General features: G+C 36.3%; 1 protein-coding gene across 1 annotated transcript in view; it reads left to right on the top strand.

The window, feature by feature from the left end:
• LRP12 (LDL receptor related protein 12) overlaps positions 1-18,612 on the top strand; it is a 37,194-nt gene extending 18,582 nt beyond the window's left edge. The window contains exons 3-7 of the mRNA XM_014307997.1: positions 6,075-6,210; positions 7,654-7,856; positions 12,506-13,607; positions 14,436-14,568; positions 16,952-18,612. Of these exons, the coding sequence (XP_014163472.1) occupies positions 6,075-6,210; positions 7,654-7,856; positions 12,506-13,607; positions 14,436-14,568; positions 16,952-17,815 (2,438 nt within the window). The 3' untranslated portion in view covers positions 17,816-18,612. The remainder of the gene's footprint in view (positions 1-6,074; positions 6,211-7,653; positions 7,857-12,505; positions 13,608-14,435; positions 14,569-16,951) is intronic.

Genomic DNA, 18,612 nt, shown 5'->3' with positions numbered 1-18,612 from the left:
CTCTAATCCCTAGAATTCAGACTGATTTTCATACCTCCTTCTCCTAAAATAAGAGTCAGAATGCAAAGTTGTCCTTTTTGAGAACAACTTGTACATCTCACTGTAGTTATCCTTCCAGTATTGCTTTAAACATTATGTTGCTAATTGCTACTTATGCTTGTATGGTTGAGTTTTTGGATAAATTTATGGTCAGTGGGTGGTCTCTGTTACACCTACTGCTTTCTAATTCCCTTTTATTGTTCACCACTCAAGGACTGTTGAAAGTCCGTTTATAGAAGATCTTTCTTACCCATTCTTGTACTGCATCATGAAGAATGCTGTTGCTTTTTAATAGTACTGGTGCACCAAGTATCATATGTACTGCATCTGTGGCACACTGTAAATAATAAATACCTACACAGCTACTTGCCCTTTGAACAATTATTGCTGGAATTGGAATGGATGAGAGATGCTAATTCAACCTAAAATCGCGCTATGCAGCTTTCAGAGTATGTTTTAACAGCCCCTCACACCTTTGTTGACTGCAGTGGTTGTGTCAAAAGTCACAATACAGGGGGAAAAGCATCTGCTGGGCAAGAGGTGAATGGAATTTTTGACTCTGCTTCCAGTACTTTGGCCAGCATGCTTGAATAGACAGTGCCAAGAAGAGCAGAACACAACGTACTTTGTACACAAGATAACAGTCGCTGGTAGATAGAACTTTAACTACTGAGAAGAAAGATCCATTTAGAAATAAATAATAATAACAACAACCAAAAAAAACCAAAACAAAACACCAAAAAAATTCCAAACCAAAACAAAAAAGGTATCTCTGATGTTCTTGTGTTTTTAAATAGCTTTCCAGATGGGAAAAGTACTGCACTCCTAAGTTTCTTTCTTAATACAAAGTGCACCTTCTTCACTGGGGAATTTTGAGGTAATGGGGAAGGGTTGATCTGTTAAGAGCATCCTCAAGAAAGCATATAGACTGACCCAGTAGCATTTTCCTTACTGCTTTTTGTATATACATCTTAAATTTTAAGTGCATAGACCAAGTATAAAAGATGGTGATGAATAAAATTATTTTTTTAGTTCCTTTTAAATAAATTGGGTCTCTCAAACATATTTTCTAACTTGCAGGTTATTGTTTCATTAAGCATACCTGGACGACTTTATATTTAGCAGAATAATTTTAAGTTGAGTTTCTGTAAAATAGAACAAAAGACATCTGGCTTTTAATCTTTCTAAATCCAGCTTTCATTTGGTGTTGAAACCAAGCAAGCGATTGTCATGGACAGTTGTACAGAGACAAGATTTAAAATGAAACTTTTGTCTTGATGGTAGATTTCCTGTCACGCTTCTGCTGTAAGACTACATGACTACCTTACTAAATTACATTTTAATAGCACAGACCTTTGTGGCCTTCGGTATTTATGCTTCTGCTGGATATTACATTGCCAAGTTACAGGTACCCCTCTATATATGAGCATGTTTTTTCTGCCACCAGCAATTAGTGGAATGTTGTCTCTTTGCATATAAGCTATCGCTACAGAGGAAGTGTTTATGCCTTTAAAATCTGAAGAGTTCAGAAATATTTTCATGTCTGTCTTTGAGGTATGTTGAGCCATAATTGTCACGATCGCAAAACCAATTCCCCATTTCCCCAACCCCTCACTCTACATTTTAAAGAACTGCAGCACTGTCATATATATATAAAATTATTTCTTTTTACTGCAGATGTCTCTGTATTGCAGAGCAAAGGGCATTTTAAATTAAAGCCTTTTGGCTTGACCTGGAGGCAAAGATTCCCATGCCTTCTTCCCCTGTAGTTCTCCACATAAGACTTTCAGTGGCTCCTGAGAGTTACAATGCAATAATTATCCTCACTGTTCACGGTTTAGACTTTATCACAACATTATTCTCTTTTTACTCTAAGCTGTTTTAAACACCTTTAGATCATTTATCCAGCTGCATTCATGTCCTTACCATGTCCAATATAATGCATACCTTATCATCCTGTGGTTCACATTGAAAGCTAATTCTTTTATCTTTTCTACTAATCTCCTGGCATTACTGTGAAGATAAATCCCTAATCTCCCTCTCCCTGCTTTTCTGAAGTGACTTTTTTCCTTGACATGTTGTTCACTCTTACTACAGGTACTTTACTTCTCAAGATCTTACTACAGAATTTTTGCATAGGTTTCTTAATTATTTTCTTACAACTTTCTAGTTGAATTTGGTACAGTAAACTTTTAATTGGCTCTCTTCTGTTTACCAGTCAACATCCTGTAGTTTACAATAATGTTCTGTAATCTGGGATGGTAAAAAAATTCAGGAAGAAGGAAATAAGAATTGTTGTGTCTGTTTTTAAAAAGTCTACAGGAAAATCCATATACACTAGAAAATTATGTGCAAGCTCTTTTGACCATTATTTTACACTGTAATTGTATGGATGTGAAACATCCTCAGTCCTAATTGCAGTATTTTGCAATTTACTGAGCAGTTATATTAGAGTAACAAACAAAATTGCAAATAGATTTTTAATAGCATAAAGGTTATCGAAGGAAAGAGTTTGAAACAGGTAGGAAATGGATGAGCAGAATTGTGCCAAAGAATACTAGGGTATTGAAGGGAATGTAAGCAGACACAACACTCATGTAGAAATGGTTGTGCAGGATGAATTTGTTCTCCCCTCCAAATATTACAGCCATCAGCATGAGATTTGAAAACATCTTGGGCATGCATCACTGGGTGTCTTTGCTTCTCTACAATGCAACCTTCTCAATTTCTTTTGTGCGTCTGCCTTGATTGCAGATTAATTTCCTTTTATCCTGACTCATCTAATTTTCATTCTGCTGTTCTCTTATGTATTTTTAATACTTTAAATAAATTATTCTAAACCTAATCAGTTTACCTCTAATTTTAAGTTGTCCTAGACACAACTGACCTGTATGACAAATGCTTGTAGGGCTGCTAGCAATTGAGATTAAAAGTCCAAGTTTTCCTCAGCTTAAAGTAAGGATGTTTGCCTCTATTGATGCATTTCTGTTTTACTGCCAGTTGGAATTTTTTAATTCCATATCCTTCGTGATGTTGCTTACATTCTGCATATTTACAAATATGTGAATAAAATGTATTTTACACTATAGTCTATTCTGATGTAGGAGAAACATCCTTAGGCAGAGGGTCAGGAACTGATTTTAAAGGCTTGCTATTATCTTTACAAAGTATATTCCCTTTAAAGCTGTTCTATTTCAAAAGGTTATCCTTGATTTTAAAAATTTATTTGAGAAATTATTCTCTCTCAAAAAGACTGCACTTCTGAAGTGCAGCTTCTGCACAGTTATCTTGACCTTTATACACTTTTTAAGCAAACAGATTTCTGTTGTCTCTTGAGTAATAAGTAAGAGATTTTTAATGCATGAATATATATCAAGTGTGCAAATGTGTTTAGCTTGTCTAGCCAACTTGAAGTTCAGAAAGCTGTAATTCGCTTTTCAAGTCACTTCTCTTTTTTTTGACTCCCCACTTTGTCACATGAATACTTTCTTCAGTGTTTTCTCCTCTACAGCACTTGTACAGTTTTGTTCACCCTGTATTATTGTGCCTGTGGTCATTCTTGCTTCCTTATGCCTTCCATAGTCTGCCTCTCTCTCCCCATGTTGGGTGCTGTTGCAAATGATCGTCTTTTGCTCTCAGCTCTGTAGTGTGAGCTTTACTGGAAACAGAGAAAAAGACATTTTAATAAAAGCATGTGGTAACTACAGGGATAAGGTTGATTCTGCAAAGGATAAAAAAATCCTGAGTAAAACTGAAAGCTTTCATGTGCTCTGAAAGTACTACCTTGGTTATACAGGATTTCCATGTGGAATTTCTTCCATTCACGCTTGTGTACAAATACGTTACTGTTTGTACTGCTGTAGGGTTTAGCATATTAATGTTTTTGGAGGTGAACACTTTAAAACTGAATGAGCCCATGCTGAATGGATTTTTTTTTCATGTATTTTAGTGCAAAGTTTCCTTTGTCAGGTAAACTTAATAGCTTCTTTAGAGGTTCTCAGTTACAAAATTTTGTCTGTCAGTTTGGAAATATCTGGTGGCATGTGTATGTTGTAGCGTAAATTTTACTTCTGGGCAACTTTTTTGAAGTTGGGGACTATTTCAGTAGTAACCAAGTAGTATATGGATGTGTTGCCAGCGTTTGCAAGCTTGGTACAAAATGTCTTAGAGATTCTTCTGCTTTTTTACATGGCTTTGTTCTGTATGGTTTTTGGTTTTTGTTAAAACTGCTATTTTACTTTTACAACTGAATAACTAGCTTTTCTTTCAAGTCCTGACATTTATTGCCTGAACAAATGTTAAGTATCAAAAGATAACTTACACAGGAGCTGTGTTCCAAATTATCATGGTGTTAGAGCACCACCTATAGGGTTTGCTTAAAAATTAAAAAGAAAGTGAATGATTGCATATTCAAATGAAATAATATCTTCCTGTATGTTGTGACTTTCATTCCGAGATATTAGGGCAGCTCCTGTGTCCTACAGTTAAGGTATGTTAATACTTAACTGCAAAGCATGACTAAAGCTCTAAAAACATGTGAAAAACTATTTAAAGCATTGTTCTCTTACAGATATCCAGGAAAATAGAACATTTCCTGAGTTCTATTTTTTCTGTGGTATTCAAGTTAATATAGAAAATTCAGACATAAGTCAGCATTTTTGTATTTTAGTCCTTCTAAAATATTAAAAGTGTATTTCTTATTCCATATAAAAATACTTTAAAGTAATAATAATTTAAGATTTTAACTTTTTATCATTTCAGGTCCCTATAGTATTGCAAAATTATTTTAAAAGCTTGATTGTGTATACAAATAGAAAAAAGTAACCTGTCAACAAATTACATTATTGCAACTTTTCCACTGTTATAAATGCAGTTCATTCTTCTTCATATTTGTTCATTCATCAGTTCTAAATGGCTATTTTCATCAAATTCGAATTCTAAAAGATTTTGATGATCAGAAAATAATGGAAGTGCTTCCTTATATGTAATAGGTTTTGTGTTCAAACTACTCTGTGTAACTTAGTGGGCTACCAGTAACTTTGACAGCTTGGCATATTTTGGAATATTAGTGATAAAATTGAAAAATAAAAACACATAGTTATTTTTAATGTGTTTTCTCACCACTGAGACTTCCTCATAATTTGAAGCTCTGTGGTGAGAGTATTCCAGCCTTTCTGTTTATGTGAAGGTTGTGTATATGCTATATGACAGGTGTTGGATATGAGGCTGCTAAGATGGGGGGCAAAACAGGAAAAAAAATCCAGAAAGATAAGTGTAAGTACATACTTCAAATAAAATCAGAAGAATTAAGAACGCTCCAGCTGTGGAAGGAGCAGCAGCTGAGTTAAGGCCAGTGCAGGAAGCTACACCTATAATCAAGTAAGACTACTAATGACTGAGTTACTTCAGTTGCATATAATTAGACCCATAAATGTAAACTTTCTAGTCCATTATCAGAAATGTAGTTATGCAGGTCTCTCTGCTGCAGTAAGTGCTCTTTTCCTTTCAAGCATTTGGAATCATGTGTATGGAGATCATTTCCATGCCAAGAACCGGAAGGGAGAAGGTATTTAATTGATGGTCAAACACTGGGTCTGCCTAAGACAGGAAATTCCAGCTGCTTGATTATTTAGCTTTAATTTGTTTTTCACCTTCTAATACACTTGTCAGTAAAAGGTGTTAATACATGGTTAAATTGAACTGAATCTTTGTAAAGACTAAAAATAAATTTAAAAATGAAAAAATCTTTAACTTAATAAAGTTGTAAAAGTCCACATAGAATAATCTTTTTTAATCTGTAATAGTAATTGACATAAGTGCAAACTGCTGCACTGGTAGTGTTGGAAAACATCTTTTGGCCAGCGTGTTCCACTACAAACTCCTTTAGAAGCTGTGGGTTTTTTAATTGGTATGTCATCTAACTCACTCTGTTCTCCCTGATTAGGTGATGATTGGTTGGGTGGGGTTTTTTGTCCTGCTGACTTTTTAAAAAATTGAATTAATCAAGTTGCTTTCAATATTTATGTCTTTTTTAGCTTGTGGAGATATTCCAGAACAAATTCGATCACCAAGTGGGACAATCACAAGTCCAGGGTGGCCCTCTGAGTATCCTGCCCGAATTAACTGTAGCTGGTACATCCATGCCAACCCAGGGGAGATCATTACTATAAGGTAACAGTGCTCCTGTAATATCCATGTGGGTGGAAGAAGTACTAACCAGACATTTTTAGCTGCCAGTTGTACACATACCAGTTTCCTCTTCCTTCCTGTAAGTGAAGGATTTCAGTTCTGTCTGGGTTTTGCCTTTCCTTTTATCTGATTTGCTTGCACACGGTCATGTAGGATTTGTTTTTAGCTGGACAGTCACTGACTAGAAAAAATTTTGGTGTGCTCATTTAAATGCATTTTTTCTGTGTGTCTGAAACATAGGAATTTTTCATTAAAAAGTGTGTAAGTAAAGGTGACTAAATGCTGTAATGCTTCATTGCTCTGAGGTCTCTTGGTGTGCTTAAAAATGTTAGAGACAAATAACAAGTCAATAGATAGCAGCTTAGGAAAGGCTAATGCAGGAAGTTCCTCAGAGTTTCACATATCTTGTAACTTTTCTAGAGTAGTAATGTAAAAAACTTGTGGATTCAAGTTCTCATCAGTTCGTTTCTGACTACTGATTTCTTTTAGTATCAACATACAAATTAGTAGTGCTTCATAGACTTGATTATGAAACTGCATTACCTGCATATTTTTTTTTCAGTTTCCAGTTCAGACTTGCTGACCTAAGGAACTGCTCTTCTTTATGAAGTATTTACTTTGACATCAGTTACTTGTTTAAATTCTGCCTCTTAATTTAAACAGTCTTTCTACTAAATATTTGACTAGCATAAATGCAACGTAAAGTAGGTAAAACTGTTCAGCTACTAGAATGCTCTCTAAACTTATCATACTGTTTATTTTTAATAAAACTCTTTTTTCTTTCATGTTGTTTTCTTCCCCTCATACATCCCACATTTCAGTTCTGATAGTGCTCTGTTGTCTGTGCAGACCTGTTCTGCACAGTCTCCCCCTCACACGTCATTACCATGGCAGCTTGTCTTGACTGAGTGCAGCCATACCATGGCAGTCCATGACCTAATGCTAGGGTAGCCAAGTAGTGTAGCTGGGAGAAAGTCTTATCTGAAAACATAATTCTGAACAATTTAGCTGTATTTATAATGTCAAATCAGGTTACTGCCATAAATGTAGCATTAGCTAAAATTCTGGTGAAATTTGAGTTAAAATCCCTTAGTAGTGTATGAAAGTCATTAAATAAGACACATAAGAATAATTTAATTACCAGAATTTTAGATTAAGACAGTGTGTGTTTTTGTAGCAAAATTGCATTTCCTTAAGTGTTGGATGCAATATTTTGTTAGACAGAATAGATCTTTGCTGTCCTCATAATATAAAAGTATCAGCACAAGGTTAAACCCTATTTCTACATGGGTGGAGAGAAGCTATTCTTTTTATTTCAGAAGAAGAAGTATTTATTTCAAAAAGAACTTCAATCTAATTTTCATTCAGCATCTTTTTTGTGTTATATTCAGTTCAGTAGCAATTTTGACCTTTTCTCTTTTTCAGCTTTCAAGATTTTGATGTTCAGGGATCTCGACGATGCAGCTCAGATTGGTTAACAATTGGAAGCTACAAGAACATTGAAGGCTTTAGAGCATGTGGCTCTTCCATTCCCTCACCATACATCTCTTCACAGGATCATGTTTGGATAAGGTTTCATTCAGATGATAGCATCTCCAGAAAAGGCTTCAGATTAGCCTACTTTGCTGGTATGTTTCAAGTGATACCTTGTATAATTTTATGGTTTCACTTTTTGTTTCCCATTTCAAGAATTACTTCCTCATAACAGGGTGTGCAGTACTGAGTATGGGTCTTTCCTGTAGTCACTTCAAGGTCTATTGAAATCAGAGAAAATACGGATTAGCTAATGTATTTTGATCCCATGCACAATCTGAATATTCAAAGTAGGAGTAACAATAAGCAAATTGAGTAATATTTGGGAAGAAAAGATTAGCCAGTAGTAGTAGGCACCTGGAAGTTCTTTAAACATAGTAAGATTTGAAATGTTTTCACCAGACAAAAAATTAATTTGGTGAAGTAATTGGGTAAGCTTCTGGGTATCATAAATACAGTGAGAGAGGAAATAAATGGCAGGATTTTTTTGTTTTGACATTTCTCACAGAATTTGCATCATTTTTCCCATCTCCAGAAGGCATACTATCTTTTAAGAAAATAAATCTATAAAAACTCCTCCCCATTGATAGATTCCAACCAAGTGCAGACATGGTTCTGTACATGCAAAATTTTTCTTGTAATTACAGAATGTGATAAGAACTAGTTATCAGTAGTAATAGTTTGAGACTGTTTTGTGAGCCATTCTTGTTCTATTAAAGGTTGCCAAGAGAGAGGAGGAAACCAGGCATGGGTCAAGACTAGTTCCAAACTTTTCCTGGCTTTAAGAGATACTACAGTTTTATGTAATAGCATGATTACGGTGTTCTACATCATGATAATCCCAAATACTGGATTAGATTGTTCTTGGTTTTCACAGTGATTTCATGTTACCTTACTCCCTCCAAGTGTGCCTATATCCACTCACTGGCCTGCTCCAGATTTCTGTGCACACCGACTTTTGACTCCTCCATAAAACAATTCATGCTTGTAAATATATCCAGTGCTACCCACCATCAAAACTGTTTCAACAAGATTCAGTAAATCTACCCCTGATCTCCTCTAGTCTAAGCTCCTGGTTTTTACTCTCCACTCTTCTTACCTTGTAGCTTCTTCCACTATGTCAGTCTCTCACAAACAAGTTTCCAAGCAGGCTTATCCCTCTCTATCACCTGTTCTCAAGTCTACGAAAAAGTTCCTGCTGTGGTTTATCTCCTTGCACTTTAGCAGGTCTTGGGGAAGTAATGCAGCCTTGCATTTGATGCTGGCCCAGCTTTCAGAGCAGTGTTCTACCTGGGTTTTGTGCACTGTCTCACCAAAAACATGTCAGGGAGCAGGGAAGAAACCACTGGCCGGTCAGTCATCCTGTGCTGCCGTTTCTGCCAGTGGCCCAGGTGAGCACTGCTACCTGTGTCAGGCATCAGCTTCTGCCCTTTTTGCCTCCCTCTTGAAGTAGGTGCAGAGGAAAGGCAGCATTCCTTCCTGAGGGGTTTTGAGAAGGAAATATACCTTGGATGAAAGTGTGGAATGGGTAGGGGAGGTAAGCCATGGGCTTTGTAGAATTTTTCCTCTTTCCAAATCCTTTCCTCTCTTTTTCTCTAATCTTGAGACAATTTCATTATGTAACCCCTCTTGGAAGAAGCTCTAACATTTTCAGCAACAAGCAGTTTTTTCTGTTAATTGATTTCTTCTATTTTGTGTTGTAGATTAGAGTGCTTAAGACTTTAATCTTATGTTTATAAATGTCTTTTTTTAAAGAAATAAGTTTTATTTTGAGGAGATTTGTTCATTTTCTTAACAAACAACCCTTGCTGAAACTTTGGCTTGAGTTTGCTCCCTATATTTGATACAATACTTAGGAAGTATTGCACAATTGAGGTGTAAGTGTAGTGTTTCAGTGATCAGAATAGTCTTCTGATGTTTTAAACTATCCTGTATATAGGTGAAGAGTTGACAGTTGCTTTAATAATCATCTGGTCATTTCTGCTTTTGAATGTCAAAAAAGGCTCCTGAAATGCTAATGCATTTGTTATGCATTCAACTGTGCCATTATGTTTGGTTTCTTCTCATCAGCATCATGCAGGAGTGCTCAGATTAACACCTCAATAGATTATTTAATTCAGTGTTTTTAAGGCTACTCTCAAACTTGGCAAGTCATCGTAGAAAAAGGGGGGAAAAAAGTAATACATCAGTTACTTGGATGCAAGTTAGGCCTATCTGTGCTGGAATGATCAAAACACTACAGATTCTAAGTACAAAAGTGACCATTAGGGAGCCCCATGTTTAAAATCTGTTGTGGAAGATAGGTCTTGTGAATTGTTTGAATTAATTCTTGTTTAAAGAAAATAATAGGTAAATATTCATATTTAACTTAAACCAGTAATAGGAAAGAAAAAAGCTTTACAGGTAGGAAGGGTACTGGACTAGAAAATCAATTTTGGGCCACTTTTATTGGTCTTTCTTCCCTCTTTCTTCCTCCAACTACTTATTTATCAGCCTTTTAAATTATGGGAGTTGAAATGAGACAGAGTTTCCTAATGGTGATGTAGAGTGGATAACAAAGTTACTAAAAGCACAGAGGTCAATGGCGACTGTAAATGCAGGGAAGAATTGTGTTAGTCCTTTGGCTACAACTGTATATGGGTGCTGCTAATGATCTTGTGCTGTGCTTAAGTCTTTTGTGGCGCAGCTCCCAAAGTTAGTCTTATTTAGTACATCTCTTATCATTTTAAGACACTGATTTTTGATTCATAGATAAATTTTCTTCATGTAAGGATTGCAGGATTGGTGATTAAAAATGCTAAATTGGGATCTAGTATCACAGCTCTTTTCTGGGATGTTTAAAAGCTTGTTGAAGGAAGAGCTTGGGTTGAAATTGTGTCTTGTTTTGTTACTGCAACATTCCCATCCCAGTATTTATAACTCAGTCTTACAGCTTTCTTCTCAACCTTTTCCAGGTTCTGCAATGCATAAGGACTGAGCTAGATTATAATCAGTACTTGAACAGGTTTAATGATGCGTATTCTCCTACCTCTTATTCTACTACCTCCTACCTACTATTCTATTACCTCTACCTATGGAGCTTAGTCATTCAATTTAGGTAGGACTAGTCTAGCAGTTCAGTTTTACAGGTTTTAAATTCAAGGCCAAGGTTCCAACTTTGCCATACTAGTATTGTCAACCATATGTTTGTCTGAGTGTACTATAAATACTTACATATCTGTAACAGAACAAGAAGATGGTATCATTTATACTGCATCTGTTCTTTGGATTTTTTTTTTGTGTGAAATGAACATGTTCTGAAAATTAGTCACTGACAACACATACATTTTGCTCTCCTTTCATTCTTCAGTTTCTGAAAGCAAATTTGTAGACTTAAACATTCTTCAGCAGTACATATAACATTTATCACTCTTGATGATTTCATTTTTCCATGCATTCACTTTTTAAAAGCCTAAGCATTGGTGAAATTTTATAATTGTGTTGTACTTCTCTAAAGAAAAATTATTATTTTAAGTTAGTGCATTTATTTTCAATGCTTTCTAAGTATTAAAGAAAGAAAAAAAAAGAGAACAAAATTGTGATATGACTTGACCTATCATAGCAGATTAGTTCCAGCAAGAAAAACTCAAGCTAGCTGTGAAAACTTTTATCATGTTGTATAGCAAAGCACTGGAACTTTAAAAATGCTTGATTGGAGAAGGCCCTGAAGAGCCTAATCAAACGCCAGTTGACCTTGTTTTGAGCAGATGATTTTATTAGATGGCCTCCATTCCAATCTGAATTGTTCTCTTGTAAAAAAAGATAAACCATGCTTCTCCTGGGAGCATTAGGATTTCAGTGAGTTTATCATGCTTCCTTTCCTGTTTCCTTTTTAAAACTTTAGGTATAGTGTTCCTTAGAATGAATGTATCTTTGTCTAGTTTATTTTCTGAATTACTGTTGTGTAGTACCATCTGCATTGCAGACTTGTTTTAAATATTTTGACCATGACAGTTTGTTTTATAGCAAATTTTACAGTCTGTACTATGGTTTGTAGAAATAACTGATTGAAAATTATGCAGCAATGTTTGACTCAGCTGAATTGTTGCAGAGCTGAAATAACTTGGATCTCAGGTATGCTTCTGTATTCAACATGGCTGGAACTTTAATAAGTAAAGGCATGTATATGTTTTTGCATTTGCTGCACTCCCATCTTAGTTGCTGCAGGAGAGACAGGAACAAACAGTGGGAACAGGAGCGGGCAGAGGTTTCTTTTTGTATTTGGTGGTAAAATGTAATCTTCAGCTGTCAGCTTCTCTCTTGCCTTAGATCCTTTGGTATAAAGTAGGACCATCCAAAAGCAGGAGACAGTCTGACTGCTTTTCTGGGAAAGAATATGAGGAGATAACCAGTACTGCAGCACAAAAATGTTTCTGTATTTTGAGTGATAGATGAGAGAGTGTTTTTCTTACTTATGTTTAGCATATTTGATGTCAGATTTCTCAATAGCTATAAATGAGCATTGTTTTCTTGCTTGGGTTAAAGTTATTTGACTGAAATCAGCTAAGGATAAAGTTCACGCTGATGTGTTGATGGAATTTTGACTTGAAAAACCTGTTTTGTCTTGAAATTTGCTGAAAGTTGCCATGGTTTAAAGGCACTTCAGGCATTTGCTTTGCCCTTCTGAAGTACCTGGCACAGCAAATAAACACAACACAAACCATAAAGTGCTAAACTCTAAGAAATTTTTTTTTTAAACTTTCAGGGAAATCGGATGAACCAAGTTGCGATTGTGACCAGTTTCATTGTGCTAATGGGAAGTGTATTCCAGAAAGTTGGAAATGTAATGATATGGATGAATGTGGAGACAACTCGGACGAGGAAATCTGTGCCAAAGCTAATCCTCCGACAGCTTCTTCCTTTCAGCCTTGTGCACCCAATCAGTTCCAGTGTCTTTCCCGCTTCACCAAGCTTTACACTTGCCTTCCAGAATCTTTAAAATGTGATGGTAACATTGATTGTCTTGACCTGGGAGATGAAATAGACTGTGATGTGCCAACATGTGGACAGTGGTTAAAATACTTCTATGGTACTTTCAGTTCTCCCAACTATCCTGACTTCTATCCACCTGGCAGCAACTGCACCTGGCTGATAGACACTGGTGATCATCGCAAAGTAATTTTGCGATTCACCGATTTTAAACTTGATGGTACAGGTTATGGAGACTATGTCAAAATATATGATGGGTTGGAGGAGAATCCACGGAGACTGTTGCGTGTACTGACAGCATTTGACTCTCATGCCCCCCTCACAGTTGTTTCATCCTCAGGACAGATAAGAGTGCATTTTTGTGCTGACAAAGTGAATGCTGCAAGAGGGTTCAATGCAACGTATCAAGTTGATGGCTTCTGTTTGCCCTGGGAAATCCCATGCGGTGGGAACTGGGGGTGCTACACAGAGCAGCAACGCTGTGACGGCTACTGGCACTGTCCAAATGGAAGGGATGAAACCAACTGCACCATGTGCCAAAGAGATGAGTTTCCCTGCTCTCGAAATGGTGTTTGCTACCCTCGTTCAGATCGCTGCAACTACCAGAATCATTGCCCTAATGGTTCGGATGAAAAGAATTGTTTCTTCTGTCAGCCAGGCAATTTTCACTGTAAAAATAACCGCTGTGTGTTTGAGAGCTGGGTTTGTGATTCTCAAGATGATTGTGGTGATGGCAGTGACGAAGAGAACTGCCCAGTCATTGTGCCCACTAGAGTGATAACTGCAGCTGTCATTGGGAGTCTTATTTGTGGATTGCTGCTTGTCATTGCACTGGGATGTACTTGTAAATTGTACTCACTCAGGATGTTTGAGCGAAGGTAAGTAGAACTCAACTTTATTAAATATTTTGGTGTTTTCGTTTGTACTTGAAGTAGTTTTGTTGCCATACGGATATTGCTGCCCATGATTTGTGAAGACACTGCTCCTTTTTCTTTGATAGTAAAAAGAAGTTTGTTAATCATAGACTTTATCAGATTGGAAGGGACCCATAAGGAATATCAAGTCAAACTCCCTACTTCTTGCAGGACATCTGAAGCTAAGCCTTGCTAAGACCTATGGCTGAGCATTGTCTAGAAACTTCTTGAACTCTGAAGGCTGGGTGCCGTGACCCAGTTTCTTGGGGAGCCTGTTTCAGTGGCTGACTACTTCCCTAGTGAAGAAAAGGGGATAGAAGTATTCTGATCACTTCACTACAGAGGGTTAAAGCTTTCAGGTGGTGTTACCAAAAAGGAAGTGTGGGGAAACTGCAGTTAATTAATTTGCAATTTATGTCACAGTTCTGTATATAACAGCATGTTTCTTCTCTTGTAGGCTAGTTCATACCAGGATTACATATCCTTCAATCTTGTACAATAATATAAGTGTTACTTGTGGTGCTTTTTATATTTAGCTCATAGTTTTGGACTGGTTTGTTTGTTTTTAAGAAATTTATTGTTGGGTTTGTTTTTTTGCTCTCATTTCAGCTGGACAGATTCACAGGAATGACTTTATATTCTTTGCCAATTAAATTTCAATTAAATTAGCAAAACATCTTCTGAAGTTTTTTATTTCAGATTATAATAGTCTGATGTACTTTTGTTCATATATATATATATATGTAAAAATCAGTGTCTTATGTATTCAGAAATTTCTTCTCTCTTTGAAAGGTCATTTGAAACTCATTTGTCAAGGGTTGAGGCTGAGCTGTTAAGAAGAGAAGCTCCTCCATCCTATGGACAATTAATTGCCCAGGGTTTAATTCCACCAGTTGAAGATTTCCCTGTTTGTTCCCCAAATCAGGTAAGATTTTAAACGAGCAGGCAGACCCCTTAAATTTTAGGGAGACTGAAATAAAAATATTTTAACTTTCATCTGCTTTCTTTTCCTCTTTAGCATTTCCTTTTCCTCCTTTCAAGTCAATAGTGTTATACAAATGATTAGCCCTTGAACAAAATCAATGGTATAGTAACACCTCAGTTTCTTCTGCAGGCTTTCTTATGTTGGTAATGTCAGTAATGCACACTATAGAACCCCCTCTTGCATGAAAAATAGTAGATTGGTAGATCTAAGTGTATGTTCTTTGTTACTTTTGTGAAAGTAAAGATTGCAAGATGGCACTTTGCAATTTGGGAAAGAAGACCTAGACTTCTAATGTGGAATGGTAGTTCACATGTACAGTGTATGGGTATGTTCATGCTTGCTGTGCATAACAAGATGATGGGGAAAGACAGAGGGTCATATAATATAAAATTATAATGAATAAAGAATCATGAGTAATAAAAAATCGTGAATAATAAAGAATCATGAGTAATAAAGCAAAAGCCAGTAAATGGCAGTCAATAGTTTCTAGTCACCCAGATTCAGAGGTGGATGATTAGTGCATTTCTTACTTGGTTGATAAATGAGTTTCTCTCAAAAAACTTTTCAAGGAGTTAAAAAATGTCTTTCAGTTATAAAGCTCTCGTGAGAAATAGAAGTCTTAGTCTGAGAATCCTGGTGTGCTCAATTGAGGTGGCATTAATTATATTGTGTTGCAGTTAATACAGCAAAGTTTATGGTAAGAAAAAATTGCGTGACTATCACATGTTCTTTCATGGCTCACATGTTCACAAGCAGCTGGGATCTACCATAAATATAAGAGGAAAAGAGGAAAATAAATTGCAATTGGCATGAGAGGCTTTAAAGAAACATTGTAAAGGTTTTTTGGATAGCTAAATTAGCACTGAACTTCATTAATGAATCTAATAATGGTCTGTAGTGAACACTGTATAATCCCTTGTTTTTTCAGTGGGTTACTGTTGTTATATTAAAGATCAGTATGTTCCTGTTTCAAACCAGTTCTGTACTTTTACAAATTTGTCTTGCTGTTCCTCTTTTCCAAAAAAATTAACCTTCACCAGTTTATGATGGATCTGTGTTCACAAGTCTCTGGAGACAGTGCAGTTGTCATGCCCAGATGTGTAAGTCCTCTAGTACAGGTAACTTGGAACAAACCAGTGCTTCCTGAAGAAGCACTGTCTGAAGGATGGTGGAAGAGAGATGAAGGTGACAGCATGAGAACACTGAATTTCAGTTTTTATAAATTAAGGGAAATACATGCATGTATGTTAAGGGTTTAATCAGGGAATGGCTCTTCTGAAGAATATTCTACTTTTTTTGCCATAATCTTAATGAAAAGTTGTGAATATGGGCTTTATTCTCTAATTAAACACATTTGTGACTATTTTTTAGAATGATGGGCATCTGGAAGATGATCTACCCTATTTGAGAATGGAGCTACTTAGATGAGGCAAAGTTTTTCTCTAAGTTTGAGTCAGGGATCTCCAAGACGAAGGAGTTTGTGTTCTTATGTTTATGTTACCTAACAGTTGAAAAGTTATACAGGATTTTAAACAGGGAAATTCAGGCATGCATTCTTCAGTAGCTGGATAACTAGAAAATGTATACTGAATTTGAGAAATTTATTTTTAGAGCACATAAGATAATTTTATTTAAACAGAAGCATTAAAGCATTTTGAAACTGAAATTAACTGATTGTATCAGAAAGGGGGGAAAAATCAAACTATAAGCCTCTGCTGGAGAAGATACTTAATTTAGTCCCTTTGAGGTAGCCCTATGGTAGTGGATAAAGAAGGTGGCCACCTTTGTTAAATCTTTCTGGAAGACTTTGTTTACAAATCCTAAACTTTTTGGGACATGTTTCTATGTGTTGTACTCTAAAATCCACAGTGACTACCTTTTTGGTAAGACTATTTGTAACAGATCTTGTATGCGTGCTCTACTGGCCGTGTGGTTGTATTTTTCTTTAATCTGTGTTCCATATCCAGACTATAGTGCCTTGTTTTCACATTGTCTTTATTTAGAGATCCTTTTTTAGGGTAGAAATATACCTTGTATTGAAGTCATTGCTCTTCTATTGCCTTTGCATATGTATTTCCACTTAATTTGCCTGTTTATAATGTTTTTTCCTCTAGAGCATCTAGACTTTTGTCATGACTTTTTAAAATAGCCCTTTTTTTAAATAGCCTTTTGCTACATACACCAGATCCTTGTTAAGAAGGATGCAACATTTTGTAATATTTAAGATTCTACATTTAGATTTGTTAAATGCTGTTTTGCACAATAGTTAATAGTTATACCAGCAGACTGTCAATGCTTGATTGTTGCTTGTCTTCTTATTTAGGCTTCAGTTCTGGAAAACCTCAGGCTGGCAGTACGATCTCAGCTTGGATTTACCTCAATCAGACTTCCTATTGCTGGCAGATCAAGTAACATTTGGAATCGAATTTTTAATTTTGCGAGGTCACGTCATTCTGGGTCGTTGGCATTGGTCTCAGCGGATGGAGATGATGTTGCCAGCCAAAGTACTAGTAGAGAAGGTGAAAGAAATAATACTCACAGAAGTTTGTTTTCAGTTGAATCTGATGATACAGACACAGAAAATGAAAGAAGAGACACAGCAGGAGCAGTTGGTGGTGTTGCTGCCACCTTGCCTCAAAAAGTCCCTCCTGCAACAGCAATAGAAGCAACAGTGGGAGCGTGCGGGAGTTCCTCTGCTCAGAACAGCAGCAGCAGCAGCACGGATGGTGCAAGAGAAGTGACCAGTGTAGAGCCCCCAAGCACAAGTCCCGCACGCCACCAGCTCTCGAGCGCACTAAGCCGTATGACTCAAGGCTTGCGCTGGGTACGCTTTACTCTAGGGAGATCAAGCTCAGTGAATCAGAACCAAAGTCCTTTGAGACAGCTTGATAATGGGGTAAGTGGAAGAGAAGAGGATGATGATGTTGAAATGTTAATTCCAGTCTCTGATGTAGCATCAGACTTTGACATGAATGACTGTTCAAGACCTCTACTTGATCTCAGCTCAGATCAAGGACCAGGGCTTAGACAGCCTTACAGTGCAGCACATCACAGTGTAAGGTCATGCAGTCGAGATGGCCCCTGTGAGAGCTGTGGCATCGTACACACTGCCCAGATACCCGACACTTGCTTAGAGGCAACAGTGAAAAACGAAACTAGTGACGATGAGGCATTATTACTCTGCTAGGTACGGATTGTTTAGGAAAGATTGTGTACAAGTTGGAGCAATATCTGTCATTGTTTTGTACTTCACAGTTAAAATTAGTTTTTAGTTTTAAAAAATCCAGGACAAGATTATGTTAAAGCTATTTTAGCCTGTGTGGTTGATTAAACTTTTCTTATACTGGATGACATTATGGAACTATAAGAGTGAACATTTTAATGGCTCTGAATACACAATGTGTGTATCCAGTATAATTGGATTACTCTTTAAACTGAAGTTTTCCCCATTAGTTTCAAATTTAGTTTATCCTGGTACTATAGTTCAAACCTGAAACATGGCTGCTCAAGACTTAGTGGCTGCCTGTTTAACCCCATATTAACAGGTGAATTTGTACAGAATTATTTTCCTTTAGGAACTGACTCTGTTGTATTATTGCCAACATACTTGTAACTTAATATACTAAATATGGTAAGAATTGTTAATGTAAAATATGTACTTTTCTTTGAGTTTATTCAACACTTTGTCTAAATATTCTTGAATTTCATCATAATGTGAACTTACTTAAAGGGAGGAGAAACTTTCTCCAGGAGTATTCTTTTTCTTTCAGAAGTACAAAATGTAATGATATATGAAATTTAGGCATAATAGATAAAGTGATGGCAAAAGCTTTTTTAGCACTGACTTTCCTAAACTGCAATCTACTATGGTACAAACCAAATAGTATGTAAAATCCCCAGTCATTAGTCTTTTTGATTTGAAGTAAAAAAGGGCCGAAGATATTACAATATGTGTTAGTTCTTTAAATATCCAATATGTACAAA

This window comes from Geospiza fortis, unplaced genomic scaffold (assembly GCF_000277835.1).
Source record: "Geospiza fortis unplaced genomic scaffold, GeoFor_1.0 scaffold200, whole genome shotgun sequence".
Taxonomy (NCBI): Eukaryota; Metazoa; Chordata; class Aves; order Passeriformes; family Thraupidae; genus Geospiza; species Geospiza fortis.
The sequence above is the reverse complement of the archived record's forward strand: the minus strand, read 5'-3'. Positions and strand labels throughout refer to the sequence as shown.